Source organism: Catharus ustulatus, chromosome 18, assembly GCF_009819885.2.
Source record: "Catharus ustulatus isolate bCatUst1 chromosome 18, bCatUst1.pri.v2, whole genome shotgun sequence".
NCBI classification, from domain to species: Eukaryota; Metazoa; Chordata; class Aves; order Passeriformes; family Turdidae; genus Catharus; species Catharus ustulatus.
The window spans coordinates 10,513,226-10,526,960 of NC_046238.1; the positions used below are offsets into that span (position 1 = coordinate 10,513,226).

The window sequence follows — 13,735 nt, forward strand, 5'->3', positions numbered from 1 at the left end:
CTATCTTCTCTGCTTTTATCTTTAAAAAAAAAATAAATTGTTTTCTTACCTATGAAACTTAGGAGTCTGGTTCCTTTTTCCTCTGCTCTCAGTATCTGATGTATTATTGACGTTTCTTAGAAAGTTTCCAGTCAACTGGCCTTTTTAAAATCATAAATCAACAATTTCCTACATTTTTAGTTCAACGAAAGGGTCACCAAGTGTGGGAAAGCAAGCACATGAGTATTACAAGAGTGCCTCATGAGAAAAATCCCAGCAGGGTAAAGATTTTTCCACCAGTACTATTTTTGGTTTTCCCCAACCTGTGCTGTATACAAAGCCACTGATACTTGGCACACTTGTTAACACATTTCAACTTATAACTGGTTCCAACTTGCAGGCTTAAACCTTAAATTATTTTTAAGACCTTTTTTTGTAAGCCCCATTGCAGAGTTCCCTACTATTCCACACTGTTAAAATTCTCCTTTCTCTCTTTTGTCTGTTAAGGACTTTACTTCCCATCTCCACATTTTACTTCCTTACATCTAGCTTCCTTGGTCCACCACAGCCAATTGAGTCCAGGGTATGAGCCAAACCTGTAAGCACCACGTTATCTCCTTTTCTGAACCTACAAATACTTACACAAAACCTCTGTAATGTAGAGAAGACACACAATCTCTACTAAAACCGGATCTGCCTCACATTTTAAACTGGGCCACTGCCAAAGTGTGGGAGCAGAACATCAAGTCAGAGACCTGCCTGGGGCTTTTATCCTTAAGGCAGCATGCAACTCCTGCCAGGTCCTGAAATCTCCCCCACTGGAAATCCTCACACCCCTAAATAATGACAGAGAAGGACAGTTTTCAAATAATTTATTAGGAATTTAAAACTGAAATCTGGAAAAAGGGTTACAGGTGTGGAGAGAACAAACACTGGAGTGTAATAACTTACTGGCTTAAAAACACAGCTTTATTTCTTTTTAAAAAAATGCCCACCCTGAAACCAGAGCCCCAGCCTCCAGGCAGTGGCCAGAGAGTGACTCACAGCCCAGCAGCAGCACAGCTGGCCCGGGATGTCTGGAGGGGGCATGGAAGCAGCTCAGCGCATACACCAAGAGGGAGGAAAGCGCTGTCCGCAGACCCAAATTTGAAGTATATAGAATAAAAATAAACCCAATAAAATGCAGCTCTTCTTTAATTAGGAAATATTTAAAAAAACAGACATACAGACTCTTGTCTCAGTAACAAAAATTATTGCTTTGTGTTTTCAGTACTGATCTGTTAAGTACCTTCTTACCTAAACAGAACTCTCCAAACGCATCGCCCAGGTCAGGACAAGTTCCAGCAGATGGGGGAGAGATAGAAGAGAAAAAGGGCCCTGTGGGCACTGTGCCCTCCCAGTCCTTTTCTAAATGCCCATCTCCTTTACAGGGGCTCAGTTTGGGGGAAGAGAGGGAATGATTTTTAAAACTTAAGATGAAGCTGTTATTTCCCTGGGAAAAGAGTTTGGCTGCATCTTAATAAAAGGCTTAATCACCCCCCTTAACAAGGTCTTTGGTTCACTGAAATCCAGACCCAAACCTGCCCCATGTATTCCTGCTGGAGGCCTCCCCTGGCAGAGTGCTGGTTAGCAGGGGCCTGGACCATACCAGGGGAAGCCCTAGCAGGTTCTGGAGAAGGGACCAGATCACCCCGCACAGGACAACGGACAAATTCCCACAGTCTTCAGAACACAGAGTAAAGCAAATGGGAAGCTGCAATTCTATAATTCATATAATCCCTGAGAAGCCCTTAACCCGCCCCCAAATCACCACCCTAATGCTTTTCTCCCCTGTTAATGAATCCCCATCCCAGAGCCCTGCCCTTCAGAGAACGACTACCCAAATCTCCCCCTGGCTGACACCCCTTCCGACACCCTCGCCTCCGGAGGAGGATCCCCTTTCCCAGGAAATCTTGACGCAAGCGATAAAGTTTGGAGAGTGAATTCCTTTCAAAGTAACCAAGACAAGCAACGGCAGCAAAGCCCTTTCCCTAAGCCAGCCCAGAGCCGGCGCTACGGAGCCCAGGGATGGAGTCTGTACATCAAGCAATTGGAAGCAGCTTTAACCCGCTCAGCAAAACAGCCGATGGCTGGCACATTTCACCCCGCCCTCCCCCCGCCCCCCTTTCAGCTCATCTCATCAGAGGTCTTAAAATCTTACAGTAAAAGGTGTACAAAAAAAGAACGAAGTCCTGTCAGGATTCTGCTGGAGAGTATTGCTCACGCTGCGGCACCAAGTCCAGGACCTGGAGCTGCTCCTTGGAGCCAGGCTGCAGGCAGCAGCCAGGTTCAGCTCACAATATTTACATATTATACAGGAGGAAAAAGAAAACCCCACATAAAACTAAACCTAGGAAAAAAAAAATCTTTCAGCTGTAAGGATAGTGTTTTTCACTTAGCAAAATATACATTTGTTTTGTTCCATAGCGATGTCCAACATTTTCGGATCCTTGGAGTTTCACACTTTTCAAAGCCTCACATTTACAAAACAGAAACAATTAAAAACAGTTTCTTTAAAAAAAATAGAAATACAGCAGTTCCTCTCAGCCTTTGCTCTCTCTCTGTCTCTTTCTTCCCTTCAGAACTGCATTCTTGTTACATACCGTGCTTTAAAAACACTGACGACAACAACAACAGAGTTGAAAATATTCAAAACAGTTTCAAAGCCAAATAAAAATACTCCTCAATGAAAACTACCTAACACAATCACAAAGCCAATTCATAAAATATGTCTACTAGCTCGGGAAAGAGCAAACAACAAAAAGAAGGGGCAGCCCCCAAAAAAGATAAAAAAATAAAATAAAAAAATAAAACTAACAACTAATAAAATAAATAAAAGAAGAATCAGTGGGCTGGGGGCAGGGAGGGGGAAGCGTAAACCGTCGGTGGTTAGTAGGAAAGCGAGATGATCTCCTCGGGTTCAGTCCAGTGTGGTCTGGTCAAAGGGAGAGATCGGGCAGGGCGGCAGGAGCCTGGCAGCCAGCCGGCAGTGTGCAGTTTGATTCAAGAGAAAGGTAACCTTGGCTCATCCCCCGAGGCTCACCAGATCCTCCAGCCACTCGCTGTCCTCGGTTAGGTCACTGGGGAATCTGTGGGACACAGCAGGGGAGGGAAGGGACATGATCTGGAACAACCACAGCTTTGCTCCTGGGGTTTTCTTCCAGTGTGATGTGACAGAAACCAACACCCAGTATTGACAATACCCAAACTTTGCCCCCATAGTCTTGCTCTGCACATGGCTGGCACAAGGACAGGGGACAGCAGAGATGTTTCCATCTTCAATGGCAACGTGCAGGCCTGGGAAACAAGGTCCCACACACCACGTGGCCTGGTCCCTGTGAGGGCTGGGACATAGCAGAGTCCAGACATTCCCCCAGCACTCAGCTCAGACCAGCCCTGCCAGGCTGCCCTGGGCTCCTGTCTGTGGATACTGTTCCCTCCAGTTTGTTCTCTCCTCTTTGAAAGCTGGTTGTTGACTTTTTAATTTTAAATTTAAGCCAGCTAACTTCAAAGCAAATGAAGACTCCACCAGTTCCCTCTCAGCCCATCCAAGGACCAAAACCAGAAGTGATGAGATTTTCCTTCTGCCCTTCTCCCAGGAAGGAGATGAAACCTCACTTCCCAGAGACTGGTCTCAGCAGCAGTGAGAATAACCAGCTGCATAGTGGAGGCTTCCCCAGCCACACAAAAAAGCCAAGCTTGTCTCCCAGGATCACCACTGGGTTGTGACTCTAGCCAACCCTGCAGATGTTTTCTCTTTTTGTCAGTGCTTCGTTTTCTTCATCTTTGTGCCAGACACTAGGACATTCTCCACTCCCAGCCTGGAGAGTGTTCAGTAGGAACCCAACCTCTGGTGCACGAGAGAGCCTGAGGACTCCTCCCACAGGCTGGGCCAGGCCATGGAGTGTCACAGAACATCCACAGCTTCAGCTGAGAGCCTGAGCAGAGAGACCAGCTCAGAATCTCACTCCTTTCTCTCATTACCTGCGCCTGTTCAAAGCTCTCTTACCTCCTGCCTCCTTGGTCCCCAGCTTCAGTGATACCCATTGGTAAAAGCTGTTGCAATCAAGGGACCCTGTGAAGAAAGAGTTAAAACCCCACTCTTAAACAAAAGAGCAATGAAGAAGAATTACTAACACAACAAATTCAGTCATGGCCCAGATGACAGAGTAATTGTTTTCAGTTGGAAATGCTAGCTCTAAAGAGCACATCACCCTAGAGGATGCTGTGTCAGGGGCAAGACAGACTCTTGGAAAGCCTGAGCTAGATCAGGGAAAGAACTGGAGATCAGGACCTTGAGTGGTGATCAGGGAGAGCCAACAGGAACCAAGGATGTTCCAAGTGAATTGCTGCACCATCCATCTTGGTGTGGGGCTCAGCAGTGGCACAGCCAATGCTGAAGTGGGTGGTATTTCATAACCAGAAAACAGACTGTGGGCTGAGGGGGCTGCCCACTGCTGCTCACCTCCCTTCACCATGTGGAGACACAGCCCACTCCCATCTCCCCCACTGCAGAGGGCACAGGGAGCACTCACCCCTAGGCTGTGTCCAAAGCCGGTGCTCGGGGCTGGACTGGCAGCGCTGATGTAACTGCTGACCCCTGAGTCCTGGTTGGCGGCTCCATAAAGCTCTGCCATCGGCCCGGGACTGGTGGTGCCCAGAAAGCCACCGGTGCGACTGGGGGTGGAACCTACAGCAGGCAGCAGAACTACAGAGTGAAGATCCCAAAAATGCAACCCCGTCCCACCCCCCTCCCGCAGCCCCTTGGCAAACCTCGGTGGCAGAACCCTGCCCATGCTGGGGAGGAAAGTGGAGTTACCTGTCCCTCGCACCACGGCCGCTGCAGCTGCTGCCGCTGCCATCGGTCCATACGCAGTGAGGGGGATTGCTGGAAAAGAAGGAACAGGCATCTCAGGAGCACTGTGGCTACATGGGAAACCCCCTGAAAGGAGCCTTCATTTCCTGCTGCAAAACACTGGGCTCACACATACATACCAGCTTTAGTGCACCACAGAGGACATTAAAAGATCACAACAGGGAAGTAAACAGCCCTGAATTTATCAGTGTTCTTTTGCACAGCTAATGGCCAGGGGAATGGCCTGAGCCACCCTCTGTCAAGCCCACACCCCAGAGCAGCCAAAGGTGTGGCATGGAAGCACTGAATGAGAAGTGGGCAATTTCAGATGTATCCTGTCACTACTAAGCTTGCAAAATGCAGTTAATCTGAAGCTACAGATCCAGATTTTGGCAGTAAATGTGGAGAATCGCAACAGCTCAGGGACAGCAGCTGAAGCTTAACATCCTGAGGCTCAATCCCTCCTCTGTCTCTTGGTAATATTCTTGAATAACAGTTTAATAGCCTCTTTCTCCCTATTTCTTTGCTCAAGACGTACCATTCTCCCCACACTAAGTTTTGCTTCTGAATTGCTCAAAACCTCATTGTTCATTGTAGAAAAGTAGGAAATATATACCTAGGGAGCAGGAACTAGAAATGGCTTAATTAAAACAGTAAGTCTTAATTTATATGTAGCAGTTCTAATTCCCAACTCTACTGCCACAGGCATTCAGCCCTCAGGGCAGGAGGCATCTAGCCAGTATGTTTCTCTTTGCCCTTAAAATGACTGGGTCAGCATTTCATGCTTGAATGTGAAATTCACTGTGATTCTGTTTAGAGCACCATAAAAAGAGGTCAGAACAAATCAATCGCGTTAAGGCTGAAACCCAGACTAGCTTAGGAGGGAATATTTAGTAGCAGGCACCAGCCTGTTTCAAGCAAACGTCATACAAGGCTTCTATCTGGGTTAGCTGCTCATTACAGGCCCTGGGCCAATGCAGGCATGTTGCTGTTTCACATAACCCCCAAAGATGCTGTTCTGGGAAAGGAAGGCTGCTGGCAGCCACCCTCCTTGCAGCCTCATCCCAGTCCTGAACATGAGTGAATGTGGTTTTACCGAGAAGGGAGGCAAGGGCATCTCAAAAACACCAGCTCTTTTTCCAAGAAAAATCCTTCCTGCCTTTTCAGTCTTATCTGCTGAGACACCAGGTTTGTGCTGCAGTGACCTGTGTGTGCATCCCTGCCTGTGCCATCCCCTCCTCTTGGCTCCCCTCATCAAGCTGCAGTGCTGCAGCCACTCAAAGGCACAAGGGCCCTTGAGCACACAGCTCACTGTGCCCTGCCCTTGGCTGGGCCAGCTCCAGCCCATACATGGGAGCCACAGCCACAGCCCAGCCAAGGAGGGCCTGCTTAACAGGAGGTAAGCGTATCGGGGAGGGAAGAATGCCACAATCCCCAGCTGGTACTTCAGCGAGACACTCAGGACTGTAAGCTAACGTGGCACCCAGCCAGGACAGCAGCATTAATAACTTCTTGTTGTGCAGAGCCCTGGTGCACCCTGGCCATCAGTAACAGCCAGGCCCTGGGTAAGGGCCTGCTAGGAAAAGGCACAAGGGCACCCAGGGGTGGACATGAAGGGAAAAACACTTCTACCAAGTCACCAAAGTTCCTCTATAAATGTGATGGGTTTTGCAGAAAAACACGCATGTAAATAAACAACTGGACCCACATCTGCTTGGTTTGCCAAGTAGAAGGCTCAGAGGTGCTTACGCAGCTGCACACATGGTGTCAGGGAAGGGTTTGGTTATGAGGGATACAGGAGTCCATTTTCCCCTACCTCCCTCAGGGAAATTTGTTCATTGTGGTTGCCAATCTCCGCATCCTCACAAACAGAGAGTCCCTGAGGATTAACATGGTTTTGTGCCACACAAACTCCCTTTCAAGCCTGTTTGTACTGCTAATTCCAGAAGAGCTTCCCAGGAAGGTTTTCTGTACCCCTTTGCAGAGAGATTCAAACCCTGAAACAGGTGGGGGCAAGGAAGCACTGGGGAGGAGGAGCACCATGAAAATGAAATGGCACATAGGGAGCAGGGTACTACATAAAGCTGCTTTTCTATGACAAAAACCATGGACAAGACAGAGCTGGGGAAAACATGGCCATGGAAGGGAGAGCAGACAGAAGGAACATCACGTAGGAGAACACACCACACGCACCCCAAGGGCTAAGGATCCAGAGGGCATTTGCACTTTGAAGATACTGAGAACGATCCTCTGCTCCCATTTTGTTCCAAAGCTCCCTACAAACACTGCAGGACTTTTCAGGGTCCCACCACACTCCAATCTGGAAAGCCTGTGTGGGAGTAGCTGGGGAGCTGTACCACCCAGAGCAGGGAAAGCATTCTCTGCAGCCCCTTCTGCCCAGGGAAATGGGATTAGAGTAACCAGGAGTGCATCCATGCCTTCTCCCTCTTCCCAGCACTCCAAATTTCATCCTTGCAACAGCTTAGGTTAAAGTCATTTGTAGACCTGTGGAAGTCACCCTGCTCTCTGCAGTTTCCGTATCTGGTTTACATACAGCCTGGGGCAAGGAGTTAAAGAGGCAAGCAGCAGGAAAGGACCTCATGGCCCTCTTCAGAGGCAATACACATGGCTCTGATTGCCTCTCCATCTTTCCATCCCCAGCTTTGGATGGAGCTTATCCAGATGAAAGAGGAAATAAGGCACATTTCCAGTCTAATTGCACCAGGGTGTGGAGCAACAACATCATTGAAACAGACCAAAGCCCCCTTCTCCCCTTCCAGCTTGTGAGTTTAGGAAATGAGTGGGACTGACCTGTGAGCTCAGGGAGGACGGGGGCACTCGGGAGAGGGGTCCGCTCTACACGGAACTCTAAAAACGAAATGCAAGACAGCTTAGGAACTCATCCAACGCCCCGAGGGAGACCCCAGAGACACAGCAGCCAGAGTCTGCTGGGGGAGCAGTCTGCAACCAGACTGCAACCAGGCCAGTGTCTTCTTTAAAGTGATTTATAACTGGTGCTGAAAGGTGCTGGACTCCTGCCCTGAGGCTGAAAGGATCCATTTATCCTTACAATAAATGTGGCCAGGGCAGGGCAAGTTCAAGCATCACAGTGTAGCCTCAGGTCTGCCCTGGAGCACCGCTCTGTGACCCAGCCAATCTGACCTCTCAGCAGCAAGGCCAGTGGATGCTCAGTATGTGCCATACTCAGCCTGGCACAGGTTTACAGTGAGGGACTTGAAGCCACTACAGCTAGATTCATGGAGAGCTTCCAGACAGCCAGGAGGCAACAGCAACTTTCAGCCAGTCAGCCTGAGCTCACCTCAGACAAAGAGGAAACTTCCCATTCCCAGCCCTTAATATCAAAACTTCATATATCAACCATCACACTGAGGGATGGAGTAAGGAAGGGATGCTCAGAGTTGCCACAGCTCTAGAAAATAGCAACAGCAATAGCACAGTGTGTACCTCAAGTGTGCTTTGCCTCATTCCCCAGCCTGGCAGAGAGTGGGAAGAGAGGCCCCACAGCTCTGAGCAGCTGCGGCACAGCAGGTTCCAGCCATTGATGGCTGAATCCATGTTCTGAGCACATGGCAGTGTTGGAGGCTTGCAACCATCCCGTTTGCAGAGGATCTGCAGCCCCCTGGCCCAGCAGATACTTTCTGAAGGCTGTGAGTGGTGCAGGCACTGTTCAGAACACAACTGCAGTGCTGCAGGCACCTGCCTTTTGCGTGCCCAGGAGCTCCCTGGCACGTGGGGTTTAACATTCTGTGCTACTTTCAGAGCGGTGGCAACTCTGGTAAAGAGAGACAGACACACACAAAGGCGGTGAGACAGGCAGAGCTGCGGGGCCCTTCTGTGTCACAGCAGCAGCCCTGCGGAGGAGGCCAGCAGAAAGGACATTGGAGCAGCTTTGGGCTTTTCCTGCCACTGCAGTGTGAGGATAATCCTAATGAAGGACAAGCTGTTCCCACCTATTCCAGGGCTTCTCCAATCCCCCTTCCACATCCATCTCCAATTTAAACAAAGACCAAACGGGAAAGGGTGAAAGGGGCAGAGCCTGGGTTGTAGATCATGCCAGGGGCTCCCATCACCTGAAGACAGACCAAAAAACAGAGCAGGGAGCTCCACTCACCAGGGAACTGGTAAGTGTAACCAGGTGCAATGCCAGTGTAACTTCGACTCGCATAGGTGGCAGCTTGGAAGCCTGGATAACCTGAGGAAGAGAAAAGGACTCCGTTAGTGCAAGCTGGCAAGGTCTGGCTGCTCATGAGCAGCACGAGCATCCTTTGGCATTAGACAGCAGAAGCCCCAGGAGAGTGCACAACACGAGTGAGCCTGCAGAGGAGTTTTAGCAGGTCCATTTAATTTTTCCTTGCTCCAAACATGTAAGGACATGGAGATTTCCTTCTCAGACTCACAGCACTGCAGACTAAGGCTTTCTGATGCATCAGCTGGATTTACAAACAAGAGATCAGAGAGGAGGGGGCATTTGAATAGCTGAATAGCTCTGAGTCACTTTTGCACTAGAAGGGCTGGTGAATGCAGGTACAAAGAACATTTCTTCCTGGCACAGGCAGGAGCACAACTCCTGCTGTTCCCCAGGGAAGCTGACCACCTATAGGAACAAGTCTGTGAGAATGCAGGGCATTGACTCACAGATTAATATTTGATTTGAGATCTTCCAAGACAAGAGTCCATGGATTTCCCAGTGACTCAGTTTGTGTCTTGCTGCTTTAAAATTCAGATGGCTTAGAAAAGGCAAAAGCCAAAACAACAGGCTGGAGATTTATTTTCCTTCAATAACTCAAGTGAAAACATTGGTGGAGAAATGCCCTTTTGGGGGTTTTGTTCAGTGACTAACTGCTGCTCAACAGGCTTAGCAGTGAGAGCCAGGCTGAGTACACCCTGCCCAGCAACACCAGCAATGATCCTGAGCAAACAGTGCTCTTGGGTCAGCTCAGTCCTGGTTCCAATGAAAGTGAGAAGAGAGAGAAGCCAGGACCAGTACCCACACTGGAAAGATCATGCTGGCTTTCAAATCTAGGCACAAGGTTTCGTGGAAGATAGAGTTACCTGGAAGACAGGAGTACAAATGACTTCTTTTTTTTTTTTTTTTCATTTTTTAATTTTTATCTGAATGCTTTTGCCTTGGGAGCATTGGTAGACATGAACCTCAGCCTGCTTGTCACCAACTTCTCCTTACAAAACAGTCCCATGATAAATGTATAACTTTCCCTGCAATACCAGATATTTGCTGTAGCTGAGAGGGAGGGAACAAGGTGAGACAGCACTCAACTAGAACTTAAAGGGCATTTTAACAGACCACTGTTTCAAGTGGAAGTTTAGGGGTTCTTTAATCAACTAATTGATCAGAAAGCCTGTAAAAGTATGGGAGGAAGATGCCTGGTTACAGATGACTCCACACTCAACTCTGCAGTTACATCCTATTCCACATGAAGGAATTGCTGTGCAACGGAGGAGCTGCCGAGCTGTACCCAGCCGGCCCTGCTGCCGCAGGGTAGCGGTGGCACGTTTGCAGTTTTTCCAGGTGCCACCAGAGGGCAAGTTGCGATCGCGAACGGTGGCCCCGCACAGGGAGCGCTGCCCTTGGCCGCCCCGCCGCTCCCGGAATAAACCTCTAAGCTGCTGCCTGGCACGGCCGGGAGCGGGGGGAGCGCGGCAGGGCTGACCGGGGGCTTACCCAGCATGCCGATCCCCAGCATGAAGGCATCCATCCCGTAAGGCATTACTCGGGACCGCCCTCGCGCAGAGCCCGTTGGGGACATCACCTCCTTCGGCTGAGCTTTTTTACACTCCACCTGCCACAAGAAAGTAAGGATCAGGCTCGGCTGTCACAGGCTGGATCACAGGCTGTCACAGGACACGGCCACAGAGCGCGGGCAGGCCAGGCAGGGCTGCCTGCGTGACAGCACGTCCCTGCTCCAGCCACCTCCTGTCCCTGCTCCAGCCACCTCCATCTGCCCGCTCTGCTGCCCTTCCCCGGCATCACTGTCCCCAGCCCACACGGTGCCAGCCTTCCCTCTTGCTCTGCAGCAGCCACCACAGGCAATGAGGAGCTCAAACATTGCTTTCCTCCTCCTGGTGTTGCCCTGGATGTTCTATCTGACCCCGCACCAGAGCCTCAAAGCCTAATTTTCCTCATTTCTGAATAAAGGTAAAACCTGCCCCCTCCCAGGCCACTACAAGGTTTTGTGTACCTTCAAAACCTCCAAGCACAGCACAATTCCTTGTTTAGCTAGCTCTCCTCCTTGAGACCTCAGTATTATGCTTGTTCACCTCCATACTGTGAGTTTCTTCCCCAGACTGACTGCTGTGATTTTTGGGGAAAAACTCAATCTGATTCCCCACTGCAGAGAAGATGCATCAGGACCCAACTGCCTCACACTCTGCCTCTTTGCCACTGCCCTGCTCTCTCCCACACCTTTCTCCCTGCTCCCCCCAGGTTCTGCCTCAGACAGAGACTCACCATTTTGTTGTTGATCTCATGGAAGTGGATTTCACACACTTTTTCCACAATGTCTTCACTTTCAAATGTGACAAACCCAAATCCTGCAGAAAAAGCAAAACTCCCTGATCAGGTCAGACCTCTCCCAGTTTGAACCCTCTACTCACTCTTTTATTGGCAGGAGAAAAGGAGAGTACAATCAGCCCTTTCGAAAACAGCTGTCACTCATCTTCCCTCTCCAGCAAATTCTACTTTTATGCACAAGAACAGGACTGTCCTCTTATAGATTCTCCTCTCCTACTCATCCCATACTTCCCACCCACTCTGAACCCAACTGGTCTCAAACCCAGGTTTGTTTTGGGTTTTGAGTTGGTTTTTTTTCTAACTTTGCTATTCCCAAGGCAAACCACATGTCTGTAACACTGGGGAGGATCTGGGCAGATGCTCACACAAAGAATCAGTGGGGAAACCAACAGCTGCTTGCCAGGACAGCACCATCCTCGCTAAACGCACCACACCAGCAGGAACACCCTGCAGCTCCCTCGCAGGCACTGGCCATAAAGCCCTGTGTGAGCAGGCAAAGATCAGCAGTGCAGCTGCACACAGCCAGGCAGATACAGGCACAGTGATTTGCAGAGTTTCACGAAAGTAAGGTTTGTATCTGGGGTAAGACAGGACAGCGTGTTCCTGGCCCCTGGCCCACGCTCACACCTCCTTTCTCTCACCAACCCCTTTGCTGACAGTTTTGGCAAAGCCCAGCTCGGGTGGGCAGACTCAACTCCTCTAAGCTGACTGCAACCATTTCCGGAGAACTGAGGCAGGTGGGAGGATGTCTTAAAGCTTGCTGTGCAAGCAAGCTGGGATTAAGCAGAACTTTCCGCTTTCCAGAGCTGGCCAATTCCACGGCGCTGTAAAATAACATTTAAAAGCAGATGGGAATCCACTGCCCAGAACCCCATCTTTTCTCCACACTGCCAGAAACATCTCGCTATAAACTCCTCCATCTGTCTGTGCCCAGGTAGATTCACACCACTCACCTCAAAACCCACAAGCAGAGGAGCTCAGGAATTCAGCAGAAAAACCCTAATGCCAAAAGCAGTCCTGAGCCCCATCAGACCCCCACCAGGCCTGCTAGGTCCCTGGCTGAGCCCCTCACTGTTGACACAGCGGCTGGCAGCTCTCCCTGCTGCCTCCCAAAATGCCCAATAGCTCTAATTGGACCAATGACTAGAAGGCACCCATGGAGGAACAGGGGTTAACGCTTCTTCCCTTTCAAGATGAAGCTGGAACAACATCCTAGGACTGCTAAGGCCTGGCAGTCAGAGTAGATTTAATAGCTTTAAAAAAAAGTAAAAATCTGAAGGGCACAGAGTGTAGCAAGAGCAGAAGGGAGAGTTCCCTCACTGCTCTGGGGGCAGGAGTGCTTGGAAGTGCTTCAAACGACACACAGGAGAGCAGCCAGCACAGGGCTATTACTGACCCTGACTGGGAAGAGGCTGAGGCTAAATTTGCAGGTCAAGTTGTTGCCATTAAATCTCCGAGTTGGATGCAAGTGTCAAGCCCTGCCACACCACCAGATAGTCAGTCTGAGGACTCACCAGAACGGCAGGGACACCCATGGACAGGCTGGGTCTGTACAGCACAAACAGTACAGCCTTGCTCCCATCATGTAACCAGACTCCACCAGCAGGACTCGGTAAGAAAAGGTGACCTGGGAGCACAAGTGGGCTCCAGGCCGAGGAAGGGGCGAGAAGCAGGCACTTTTCAGGCTCTCGTGTCAGCTTTCCCAGAGCTCAGATTACTCGGGACAAGGTAAGACACACACTGCAGGCTGGAGCCACGGAGGTGAGCACGCAGAGGAGGGGGCCGTCTCCTCTCACATATCTGCAACTCGACGAGTTTACAGCACAGGAAACGCACTGGACAAAAGCTCTCTGTGCTGCGAGGGCCACTGGTAAAGGATGCAGATGCAAAAGAATGGGGCGACTGGAGGCAAGATAAAGAGCAGCTGCGACCCACATCCCCTGCTGCTGGGATACTGACCCCTCCCTAGGCAAGGCAGGGGGCAAACCCTCTGCAGTAACCTCTGCTAGGGCCAGAAGACAGCTCTCACCTCGGTGTCGGTTGGTTGTCTTGTCAAACATCAGCATCGCATCATCCACCTGCAAAGAGAATGGCTGCAGTCAGATATTACTGCTGCAACGAGCATCCTCCAACACAATTGTTCACAGCTTCCCAGGCCTCCCCAAACCTGAGGGGATAAAGATGAGACATCCTGTCCCCAGAAGGAAACAGGGTGTGCACACATATGAATTACACATAAGCCATCACACCAGGCACTTTCCCAAGCCACAACCAGCATGGTCCTGGTCCTCCCACCAGCCTGGGGCAGGTGC

At 50.0% G+C, this 13,735-nt stretch overlaps 1 protein-coding gene across 3 annotated transcripts in view; it reads right to left on the reverse strand.

Moving 5' to 3' along the window:
* Positions 1-834: 834 nt before the first annotated feature.
* The window catches only part of MSI1 (musashi RNA binding protein 1), a 30,930-nt gene continuing 18,029 nt past the window's right edge, over positions 835-13,735 (reverse strand). For 2 of the 3 annotated variants that reach the window (XM_033075551.2, XM_033075550.2), the window contains exons 7-15: positions 13,453-13,501; positions 11,361-11,443; positions 10,575-10,692; positions 9,006-9,086; positions 7,685-7,741; positions 4,838-4,906; positions 4,554-4,708; positions 4,028-4,093; positions 835-3,107 (exon numbers count right to left, since the gene is read on the reverse strand). In XM_033075551.2, the coding sequence (XP_032931442.1) occupies positions 4,052-4,093; positions 4,554-4,708; positions 4,838-4,906; positions 7,685-7,741; positions 9,006-9,086; positions 10,575-10,692; positions 11,361-11,443; positions 13,453-13,501 (654 nt within the window). In that variant the 3' untranslated portion in view covers positions 835-3,107; positions 4,028-4,051. The remainder of the gene's footprint in view (positions 3,108-4,027; positions 4,094-4,553; positions 4,709-4,837; positions 4,907-7,684; positions 7,742-9,005; positions 9,087-10,574; positions 10,693-11,360; positions 11,444-13,452; positions 13,502-13,735) is intronic. The other variant, XM_033075552.2, reaches the window with a different exon arrangement.